We start from the raw sequence: 11941 nt of genomic DNA, 5'->3' as shown, positions 1-11941 counted from the left end.
GGATTAGGGGTCGGGGGTCGGGGCCCCGATTAGGGGTCGGGGGTCGGGGCCCCGATTAGGGGTCGGGGCCCCGATCAGGGGTCGGGGCCCGGATTAGGGGTCGGGCCTGGATTAGGGGTCAGGGCTCGGGGCCCGATCAGGGGTCGGGGCCCGATCAGGGGTCGGGGCCTGGATCAGGGGTCGGGGCCTGGATCAGGGGTCGGGGCCTGGATTAGGGGTCAGGGGTCGGGGCCCGGATCGGGGGTTGGGGTCCGGATTAGGGGTTGGTGCCCGGATCAGGGGTCGGGGCCCGGATTAGGGGTCGGGCCTGGATTAGAGGTCGGGGCCTGGATTAGGGGTCGGGGCCTGGATTAGGGGTCGGGGCCCGGATTAGGGGTCAGGGGTCGGGGCCCGGATTAGGGGTCAGGGGTCGGGGCCCGGATCGGGGGTCGGGGTCCGGATTAGGGGTTGGGGCCCGGATCGGGGGTCGGGGCCCGGATGGGGGGTCGGGGCCCGGATTAGGGGTCGGGCCTGGATTAGAGGTCGGGCCCGGATCAGGGGTCAGTAACAAAGGACAGATTGTAGTTTCAGTCAGAGTCTCGTAGTTTAAAGTCACGCTGCTCGCAGCTTCTTAAACTCGGACCGGCTCTTCTTAAATGAACAAGCTGCTGTTGTGTCGCAGATTTGATCCTCTGGAAGTGTTGGTGGCTGCTCAGGTCTCAGATCAGTGACTGGATCCAGGTCCATGGACACGTTAGGGTTAGTTTCAGTACCAATGATGTTCTTCCCAGCAACACTAATATTTTGGTTATTATGTATTAATAGATGAAGTTCTTCTCTCAGTCAGATCACTGACTGATCCATGAATTTATTCAGTTATTCCGTCCTTCAATAATCCGTCTTCTGCTTCCTGTCGTCCTGCAGCTCTGCTGAAATATCAACATTTTGTTATTAGTGTCGCTCTTTCAGTCTTTTTCCTCCTGAAGTCTGTTAATTAGGCTGGAGGGCTCCGGGGGATTAGAGCCTGGAAGCTTTTTAATTTCCAACAGAAACCAACAGCTGCTGAGAAATGAAGCGACAGACAGAGTCAGAACCACCAAGCTGAAACCAGAAACCACAACTTTAAAGCGGACCGGTCCGTGGTTAGTTCAGTGTCTGCAGTCACGGTTGGACAGAGGAGTTTCTCTGTTAAACTTTGTTTCAGAACAGATAATAATTCAACTTTAAATAAATTCATGTTTTCAGGACAGAAATGCTGAACGAGAGACTGAGTCAGACAGGAAGTGATGTCATGACGCGCTGGGTGAAGTGAACACAAAATATCACTGATCAAACACTTCAGTGGGCTGTCAGCTGACGGGGGGCAGAATTTGGGGGCCAATTTGTTGTGACCTGCTCCTTTAACTCCTCATGTTAAAGGTCATTCACTCCTCTCACCTCCCGCCATCCTCCTCCTCCTCCTCTATGCTAATTGATGCCCCCCCTCCTCCCCTCCTCGCGTTGACCTTCACTCCTCATGTTAAAGGTCGGCTCGCCGCCGCTCCTGCTCACTGATGGTCTCATTTGGAAATGATTCTGATTAATAAGTGTGCGGCTCGTTTGAAGCGTGTCCTCCGGCCCGGCTGGAGAAGACACATATTGACTCTCCGGGTTTGGTTTCTCTTTTGAAGTCTCGCTTTAAACTCGCAGACCTTGAGAGCTTTAATTAGCATAGAGAAGGAGGAGGAGGAGGTCCGGATCGGGTCTGTAATCCCTGCTGGAGTCGAACTCCACATTTGCCAGAGACACGGCGAGGTGCGGCGTCCTGTCACTGTCAGCCCGCAGGTTCGATTCCTGCAGCAGCAGCTCTGTGGGGGGGGTTCTGTAGGAGTTCACCTTCTCTCTGTCAGGAGTTTAAACGCTCGGGCCGCACCAGCGGAACCTGGATCTGTAGAGGAGCTTCCAAACGACAGGCTCTCTGATGCAGGTGGGGAGGGAAGGCCGGCCCGTGTGGCCCGGCCCCACAGATGACGCAGGTTCTGAAGGAAGGGGTCAGAACACATAGAGGCGTCCGGGCCTCGGCGGGTCAGGACTGGGTAGGGAGGCCAGAGGGAGACCGGCATTCTGACCAGCAGGGGGCCACGAACCGGACGTCTTCTCTGCACACTCTGAGAACAGCTTCCTGGCTGAGGAGGCCCCGGACCGCCCACCAGTCCAGGTTTTTCACAGCTGCGCCGGTGCTGTCCCCGACCGAGGATTCACACAGTCCAGTCAGAACTGATAGTCGAATCCTGTGTGTTTGTGCGGCGGCGGGCGGGTTCACGCTCGGTAGCTGCGCTTTAATGTTGAGAAGCTGCAGCCTCTCTGTAACTTACGCTCAACATTTCCAGCTGAACTGAGGCTCAGTGTTTTCTCTCCGCTCGCCTGCCATTCACCGGTCTTGAGCAGAGTTTTGCGTGCACGCCGTGCGTTTCCTCGTGGGTCTATTCCAAGTACATATGTAAAACTGTATAACATGTTTGTGAGGTTCATCAGTGGTGATAAATGACCCGAACGTTGCAGACAACTCGGCACAACACTGGCGAAGCTGGCGGTCTCTCTTCCTGACTGCCGCGACGCCCCCTTCCTGAAGGGAAGGGTTACAATTTTGGATTTATTCACACACTTTAAAAAGATTTATTAAATATATATATTCATTTTTCTCACATTTTGATTTACAGCATTATATGTTGATATTACCCTATTGGGAGAAAACCGGTAGTTCTATGTGAAAGTAGACTTTGAGCACCCCCGTATGGCCAAAATGCTTTGATCCTCGTCACATAACGCCGCTGCGAAGCTTCGACTGTCAATCACAAAGTCGAATCAGGCTCCGCCCATCGAAGCATCGAGTCTTGGACTATTCGAGGTCAGCCCTGAGCTCTACAGTCACTTTAAGTTTAATTAAGAACCAGAGAGAAAACATAGCGAGAGGCACTAAAAGTGTCCCGTGATGAGAGCAAGCTGTGAATTCTTCCCAAAATGAATTTACTGCTGATGCAGCTGAGCTCTTTCCGTCCCAGAATGCACCTGGAGGTTCAGTCCGGGAGCTGACTGTGTGCTGATCTGGAGCTGAACACACACGGCTGACAGTGAAATCCTCTTTGTGAAGTGTGACACTCCAGTTGGGTAGTGAATCCTTATCCAAACAGAGGCCGGCTCTGAGCAGGCCAGCGCTAACGTTTCAAACCTGTTACCTTACTTTCCGTCGCAGCGCCGGGCGTTTCACAGGAAGCTGATGTCAGCGTAACGACCAGCTTCATCATCATCATCATCCTCGTTCGTTCTGTCAGCTGGTTCACTGACTGTCAGAAGGTGATTGTGATTGACATGTGTTTTATCCAATCAGGAGGAGCTGCTGAGGCTTCAGAGAGAGAGAGGCGGAGCTCCGGAGGACCGACGCCGACTGGAGGCGGAGCTGCAGGTGCTGCGAGCCAATCACAGGTCAGTTTACTGAACAACAGGAAGCCTCAGCCTTCATCCTCTCTCTCCTCATTGGCTCGTTGAGGCCACAGTGTGGTGATGTCACTGCTGCGTCAGACGTGCCCCCGCTCCCAGAGAGCCCGTGGCGCTGTAGTACGTTTGTTTACAGCGCCGGCCGACAGGAAGCTTTTTAAATGTGTTGTTAGTGAGATGGGCTCTGATTAGCTAGCGTGCTAATGGCTGCACTGACAGAGGGTCCCGTGTGAGGGACGACAGGCGTAGCGGATACAGTCAGCTGACCGCGTCAGAATGCTTTCAAAAAGACAGATTAACAGATCATATTTACCAATTAACAAAATGCAAACTGTTTGCCTTCAAACAGCATCTAAATTATTCTAAAAACAAGCTGTTCTCATCCTCAGACGCTCGGTCAGACCTCTCGGCTCGAATATCCTGCCTCTAGTGTTACAGACTGACGCTACAGGGTTTCCTCCGGTTTGCTACGAACTGAGGCCAGCGGGTCTTGACCACGCGTCCACATGTGACAACAGGTTGCACCTTAGATAAAAAAGATCATTTAGAAATTGGTCTGTAGTTTGACTTATTTCCATCTTTTCCCAAACGCCACAGTGGAAATGGTGTTCTGATCCGTTTAAAAGAGGATTAATTGCTAAAATCGCAGGAGGACTCGTCATTGGAGCATTTGGAAAGAGCCTGGCAGGATGACCTAGGAGTGACCAGAACCAATCTGGGCTCTTCTTGGTGTGAGGCGTGATTTGTTTTGCGGAGAGTGATTCTCACGGCCGTCATGAAAGACCTAATGGTTCATTTGAAATTGGAGAAAATTTAATATTTGTTGAGGGGGAAATATTTTACTCAACGTGGCAAACTTTGATAGATTATTTTGGTGCAAATGTATAATTGATGTGTTTGGCGTGGCGATGGTAATGACGTCCTCTGAGGTCTGTTGTTTATTTTGTTTTTGTCTTTTTGTATTTTATATCCAAAAACTTAAATAAAGAGAATTTGGGGGGAAAAAAGAAATTGGTCTGTAGTTTAGGAGTGACCTGGTGCAGGTGAACAGATGTAGGACGCCAACTGTACAAGAATCAGGATTATTCCCCAATTAACAATCAGTCTTTAAGGGCGGCGGGAGGACGTCCCACAGTTTCAGCTGGAACGTCAGCTCAGAGCAGCAGATCTGTGGCTTCCTGATCCTGTAACACCGCTTCATATAATACAGCTGCACGTTCCTGTTCACCTGCAGGAACTTAGTGAGCACCGTCTTTGTGATGGAGCGTGATTTGTGTGTTTGGAGGAGATCACGCTCACATGATGTGTGAACCACAAAGAGGAGGCTGGTCTGGCTTTCAGGTCCAGACTTGATCAGCAGTCTGCAGAAGGAGGCTGTGAAGCTCTGCAGCAGAGCAGAGCGAGGGGAGGACTGAGTCGTGCTGTTTGTCCACGCTGTCTGAACTGTGAGCCTCCATACATCATCAGGATTGATGCCGAACGCCTGCAGAGACTCAGAGGAGGGGGGGGGGGCAGCAGGTGGGGGGGGAGGTTTGGATTTTTGGGAGAAACAGAAGTGAATTTCTCCTGTTACTCCTCTTCATTTCTCAGAAAGATTAGTTAGATTCTACTCTATATGAACCCTTTATCTGTGTGAGGACTGAATCTTTCTTCTGCAACTACATTAACCCACGGGGGAGGGGGGGGGGGGCGCTGTCATTTAACTCCTCGTTCAGGACCACATGTTGACCCCGGTCAGGCTACAGGATCTGGTCTGTAACATGCAGCAGGAGTAAAGATTATAGAGAGAGACTAAAGCCTGTAGGAGGCGGGAGGTGAAACCCTGACCCTCATCAGAGTCCTGACTCGTCTGATCTGAACTCTCAGAAACACGTGTTGAATCATCAGGGTGACGTCCAGAAATCAGCTTAGAAACCAAAGAGAGACACTGCAGAACCTCCGGAGAACCTTCAAGCTTCCATCAGTATCACACTGATCCAGAGACAGCTGTCTGTACATCCATGCTAACCGCTAACGGGAGCCGCTAACGGGGGCCGCTAACGGGGGCAGCTAACGGGGGCCGCTAACGGGGGCCGCTAACGGGGGCAGCTAACGGGGGCCGCTAACGGGGGCCGCTAACGGGGGCAGCTAACGGGGGCACCTAACGGGAGCCGCTAACGGGAGCCGCTAACGGGGGCAGCTAACGGGGGCAGCTAACGGGGGCAGCTAACGGGAGCCGCTAACGGGAGCCGCTAACGGGGGCAGCTAACGGGGGCACCTAACGGGGGCCGCTAACGGGGGCCGCTAACTGGGGCCGCTAACTGGGGCCGCTAACGGGGGCCGCTAACAGCTAAAAATCAAATACCGGAGCAGGGGCTGTTAAAATCCCTGAGGCTACAGATGCACCTAATCCATATTTGTCAGATACATGTCTGATGTGTGTTTCATCACAGATCAGCGACTCTGGTTTCAGCTGGTAGTCACAGGGTCGGTAGTTCGATTCCCGGCTCCTCCCGTTAACCAGCTGAAGTGTCCTTGAGCAGCACTCTGAACCTGGAGCTGCTCCGGATGTGTCTGAGGGGAACGTTGAGTTTTACAACCTTAAAAACTCCCAAGTCTTCTTCTGTTTACTCAGAAATGTACAACACATCACTTCCTGTCAACAGATTCCAGACAGGGTCTCTGCTGGATCTCTTCCGGTCTCTGGTGGATCAGGGTGACGGCTGTGAATCGGACAGTTCTTTCACATCAAGCATCTGTTTGACGGAAGCTTCATTTGATGCAGGTCAGGAACAAGCCTGACCTCCTTTGACCTCTGACCCCTGACCTGCTGCTTGTTGGTTTAGGACCTCAGCGGACAACAATGGTTCTCACGCGCACAGGTTTCTGAACGAGGTCCTCTCGGCCCGTCCTGTGACTCAGGTGGCAGGTTTAGCTAAAGTCCCCTAATTTAAATGGCATTTGGGATCCTGGTGGTTTTAAACCGCTGAGCGAGGCTGATGTCTGACGTCTGGCTCCTGAGCGTCACACCGTCGACCCACAGAAACCTGAAACAGCTTCTTCTCTTTACTGAAAGTGCAGAAAATCAAAGCAGCCGGGCGTTTCTGCAGGTTCAGGTCTGAGAGCTCCAGTCTGAGGTGAAGCCGGGGGACCTTTGTCCTCTGCTCTGTTTACCTTTAATTAACCTGAAGCCTCTCAGAAGCGTTCAGCTGATTGATTAGCTGTCAGCTCCTTCACAGTGAGCTGCTCCCAGATCAGGTCGTGTGTTTCCACCTCCTGACGTCGGCTCCAAACTGTGAACTTCAGCTGCTTCACTGAGACACAGCTGCTTAAAGCCGACAGTGAACGCACCACACAGAAAACCCCAGGCCCGAGTCCCTGACCGTCCAGTGGCGTTTAACAAGATGTTAGAGGAGCTGTGAGGACGCCGCGATTCACCGTTAAAGCGTACAAGCCGAGATCCATCTGATAAACAGGACTTAGACCAGAGCGGCTCCTTTAATGCAGGTGAAATGTTCCGGTCTCTGTAACAGGATCTGATGGTCGGTGGTTTCAGGTCTAAAAACAGGCTGAACAGAGCGGTTCTGCTTGATGTTGTGACCTTTGTGACCTTTGCTGTATAAATAAAGTTTCACTGCCTGAACATTGACCTGTAAACTCCTCGCTCCCTCTCTCAGCTCTCAGGACCTCCTCACCTCTCCTCCCTCGCCGCCCGGTGACGGCGTCTCTCCGGGTTCGTTGGCGGCAGCCCGTCAGGCCCCGCCCCTGCTGGTCCAGTTTCAGCAGCTGTCGAAGGAGAAGCGGAGCCTGGAGGCGGAGCTTCGACGCTGTCGGGAGGCGGAGCGGGAGGCCAGCGACAGAGTCCTCAGGTGAGATCGGAACACACCTGTCACCATGTTTTAGACTTTACTACTAGAACTGATAAGGTCCTCCAGGGCTGCGCCATTACGCTGATCGCAGTGTCGTCATGCGGTTACATAACCGCAGAAAGCGTGCGATTTAATAAGAGCGATAAAGTGTGTGGCGCTCTCTAAAAACAGATACGTGCAATCAGAAAAATGATTTATGAGCAATGTGCCAGTAACGTTGAAGAAAACAACCTACCGTAAGCGCCCTCCCCTCCCCGCCCGCCGCTAATCGTTCAGAACAAATTTGCACTCGCCACCGGAGCACCAAGAGAAACGCCGGCCGCTCTGAGACAGAGAGACGTCGGCAGCAGCTGAAGGTCAGACAGAGACAATCAGGAAGGTTTGGCTTTGGCGTTTTAACGCTGCGTCGCTGCCTTCGGTCGACAGGCTGTCCGCCGGCTCTTAAAAAGTCTTCAAAGGTAATAAATCAATTTTGCGAAAATTAAGGCCATTAAAAAGTATTAATTGCCATTTAGCAAGGTATTACATTTTGTAGATGTTTTTGTCAGTGTGAACATCCGGTTTGTCTGCTGAAAGTGTGGGTGAACGTATTTATTTATATTGCATAGCCAAAATGACTAAATAGGCAGAACGTGACGATTCTTCTAACGTTGGGATCTACGACGCGAGCCGTTCACTCTCATACAGCCCCTAAAAATAGATCGTGCGAATCGGAAAACTGATTTACGAGTTACCGACTGTAACCTCCCACCACGCCGGACCCCCGATGCTAATCGTTAAAAACATAGTCTGTCTGAGCTCTGTGGCCGCTTGAACAGCCCCGTTACTCAAAACCGAGAGCGAGATGCGGTAAGACAGAAGACAGCAGGGAAAATTCAAGGAGCGTGTGGGTTTGGCTACGTTAGCGGGCTCTTTAGCTAAATCGGGACATTAAAAACAATTTTAAATGCTGACCTCATTGTTCTGCATAAATAGTTGTGATTATTGGCGAGTTAGAGACCATGTAGAGAGTTAATGAATAAAACAACAACCACAAACTGAGACAGCTGGAACTGAAATTATAATGACTATAGTAACATCATATAATTAACATATTAATATCAAACTAACAGTTTACTATATTATATACTTTTAATATAATGTTTTACTAATAGACTCTTTTATACGAGCTCCTCCTCCTGGTCCCTGTAGCAGTGCCTCCTCCTGACAGCAACTCGCTCCCCTTCTTCTGTTTTACTAGTTATCGTTTAACTTTGTTCAAGTTGAGAAACGCACATTTCAAAATGTCAGTATTTCCTTGATAATTTAGCGAGTAGACTCAGAGCACCATTTGTTCCATTAAAATCGACTTTTTCTCCAAATGGTGCGGCCCCAGCTTCGTCTGTGATGGCGGTTTCTGTCTGGACTCTAAAACAGTCGGATCTGGTCTCTGGATTCAAGTCGCTGCTGCGGTGGGCGATCAGTTGTTGCCGTGGACCCGACTGTGGTTTTGTTCCTGATAATCCCGTGTGAGACGTCAGTGTGTCCGCACCACGTGGAAGAAAGCGAAAGTTCCTAAAACACAACTGAGGTTTTCTCCAGAAGAAACCTTCAGATTCTCGTTTCTGCAGCTGCTGCTGACGAACCTGAACTCGTCTCCTGAGCTCATCCTGCAGTTTGGTTAAGAACTGAATCTGTCGGCTTCAGCATGTTGACACAAGTCAGTGGTTTGAGTTTGAGGCCCCTCAGGGGTCCGAAGACAAATCTGAGGGGTCACGCGATGGTAAAAGTAAACATTGACCAGTTTTTCAGTGTCCTTGTGATATTTGTGATCATGTGACTGGTCACCAGGTCAGAAGGTTAGAAACCATCACAAACATGCGGCCGTCAGTGACTCTGCGATGTGTTCAAAGGCTGTTTAAGCGTGTGGGACTAAAGAGATTTGGGTTGATGATTCATATTCAGCGGGCGTCGGCGTGAGAGTCTCTGCCGCCGACTTGATCAGGAAGAATTAATCCTTCAGATTTCGACGGGTACAGGATGACGGTCGGATGCTGAATAACGTGACTTCTTCTGCTGCTGCTTCTCATCTCATCAGTCTGAAGATGAAGGGATGAGATTCATGATGAAAACAGCTTAAGTCGTCCGTCTGCGTCCCGCGTCGTCCTCCTGGGCTCAAACCCGCGGCTTTCTGCTCTAATTTGGCTGCCAGCGGGGGGGCGGCCGGCTCTGAAGAGCCTCCCAAGTTTCTGAATAGTGAAGAGAGGAATATTTGCTCTGTGGAGGGGAGGGGGGGGGGGATCTGCTGGTTATTAGAGACAGGAAGTTTAATTTGGTTTGTGGGGGCGGAGCACAGTTCACAGCTGACCGTCACTGCTGGCAGCAGAGTGAGAGTTTCAGCTGCACCACAGAAGAGAAGAAAGAGTTTATCATTTCCAAACGTTCTTCACACGTTAGCTCGCTGCACCGGCGGCAGTGACGCACAGGCTCATCATCGCGTCCCGACAAACGTCCCACAGAATCTTTCCATGCAGGTCCTGCAGAGACCGGTTCCACAGAACAGCAGGTCCTGCAGAGCGGACGAGGCAGATCCCTCCCCTCATAGCTCACATCCATAGAGGCTCACATGTTTTAATCAGAGCCCGGGAAGGGTCCCCTCTCTAACCGACAGTCAGCTGTGTGTATAGAAAGGTCTCAGGCAGAACCTGGTCCCGAACGTAACAACACTGCAGGTAAAACAGACAGAAACTCCGTCAGTGGCCTCCGCCGTCCCTCCACCAGGAACCCGGGCCTCTCACAGACCGACACCAGGTCCTGCAGGGTTTCTGGTTCAGTTCCAACGCTGGAATATTATTTTCCTGACAGGAGGAACATCTGTTCCCTGATAGATTCAGGTTTCCATCAGTGTTTTTAAAACAGTGAATAAAATTCCTCTTCTTCCTCTTCTTCTTCTTCCTCTTCCTCCTCCTCTTCTTCCTCCTCTTCTTCCTCAGGTTGGAGCGTCTGGTGGAGGTTTTGAGGAAGAAAGTCGGGACAGGGAGCCTTCGAGCCGTCATCTGACCTCCTCTGTTTTATTATTAGTGTTGAATTTTCATTCTTTTTATAAACTGATTGCTGGTTATGTTATTCTGTTTTCTCTATTAAAAATGGCTGCAGCTGCATATATATATATATATATATATATATATATATATATATAATATAGTATGTATGTATATGTATGTTTAGTTTCAGTTTTATTGTGTATTATTTTGACATGTTGATTTTTTTCCTCATTCAGAAACTTTGTGTTAATGTTCAGATCTGATTCAGCTGTTTGTGGGAACTGAAGCAGATTTTTTCATCTGTACTTTTATCACACTTTATAATAAATACAAGTCTATTCTTTTTTCTTTATTTGGTGTTGACGTGAAATAAATTCTTATGAATGATAATTGTTCATTAATGTCAATCGTTACATTCACAACAACTCTAAAAACTGTTCATGTGTTTATGTCAGATATTAGTTTAACTTCTTCAGCAGGTTGACCTGCAGGAGCTCGTCTGTTGGACCAGACGGTCCGGCCTTCACTGAGCCTTCGCTCCCCGTGACCCTGTCCCCAGGTCACAGCTTCTCCGTCCTTGGACCACTTCTGAGAGGTTCTGAGCCCTGCAGAGCGGTCTGGAGATCTTCTGACCCAGTCATCTAGCCATCACAGTTGGGTCCTTACCAAAGTGACACGAGGTTCACCTGCTCAGCTGACAGGTGCCGAGGTGACCAGGTAATCAGGGTTATTCACCTGTCAGAGGTCCGGATGTCTGAGGGGTGTAGCATGGTAGTGACGTAGTTCACCACCGCACGTTTCGGTTCTGTTCGGTCTAATTAATCAAATTATCTTTATTAGCACAATTCATGTTGTAATCAACAGATTTTATTCTTTAGTTACAAAGAAGATGAAGCTTTTCATCACGGTACCACCTCCACCTTCTCATCCTGCCCCCCCCCCCCCCCCCCCCCCCCCCCCCCCCCCCCCCCGTGTCTTTAATTGAAGATCAGCCTTTTAGTTCTTGTGTTGATTTAAGGTTTCCTCTTTTAAACTCTCCTGTTTGAAACAGAAACTCTGCTCAGATTAATTTCAGAAGATCGCTCTGACAAATGTAAAGAAGCCGCTCTGACTTCATGTTCCCTAAAAACTTCAAATGAACATTTAACTTTGACAACTTTCAACAGACTGATGGAACCAACAGAACCGCGTTGTCTACACTGATAGATCCAATAGAACCACATCATCTGCACAGATGGAACTAACAGAACCATGTCATCAGCGATCCACAGATCACCGTGGATTCAGTTCAGTTTAATTACATATATACAATATCTCACAAAAGTGAGTTCACCCCTCACATGTTTGTAAATATCTGATTCTATCTTTTCATGTTTCAACACTGAAGAAATGACCCTTTGCTCCAGTGTAAAGTAGTGAGCGTACAGCTTGTATAACAGTGTAAAGTAGTGAGCGTACAGCTTGTATAACAGTGTAAAGTAGTGAGCGTACAGCTTGTATAACAGTGTAAAGTAGTGGGCGTGCAGCTTGTAGAACAGTGTAAAGTAGTGAGCGTGCAGCTTGTAGAACAGCGTAAAGTAGTGAGCGTGCAGCTTGTAGAACAGCGTAAAGTAGTGA

At 49.8% G+C, this 11941-nt stretch overlaps 1 protein-coding gene across 1 annotated transcript in view; it reads left to right on the top strand.

Annotated features, from left to right (window-relative positions):
* The window catches only part of mipol1 (mirror-image polydactyly 1), a 38588-nt gene extending 27912 nt beyond the window's left edge, over nucleotides 1–10676 (top strand). Inside the window, exons 11-13 of the mRNA XM_046063483.1 lie at nucleotides 3347–3441; nucleotides 7110–7301; nucleotides 10274–10676. Coding sequence (XP_045919439.1) covers nucleotides 3347–3441; nucleotides 7110–7301; nucleotides 10274–10340 — 354 coding nt within the window. The 3' untranslated portion in view covers nucleotides 10341–10676. The remainder of the gene's footprint in view (nucleotides 1–3346; nucleotides 3442–7109; nucleotides 7302–10273) is intronic.
* The last annotated feature ends 1265 nt before the right edge of the window (nucleotides 10677–11941 follow it).

Source organism: Micropterus dolomieu, linkage group LG11 (genome assembly GCF_021292245.1).
Source record: "Micropterus dolomieu isolate WLL.071019.BEF.003 ecotype Adirondacks linkage group LG11, ASM2129224v1, whole genome shotgun sequence".
Lineage (NCBI taxonomy): Eukaryota > Metazoa > Chordata > Actinopteri > Centrarchiformes > Centrarchidae > Micropterus > Micropterus dolomieu.
Note: the sequence above shows the minus strand (reverse complement) of the source record. Positions and strands in the feature narration are given on the sequence as shown.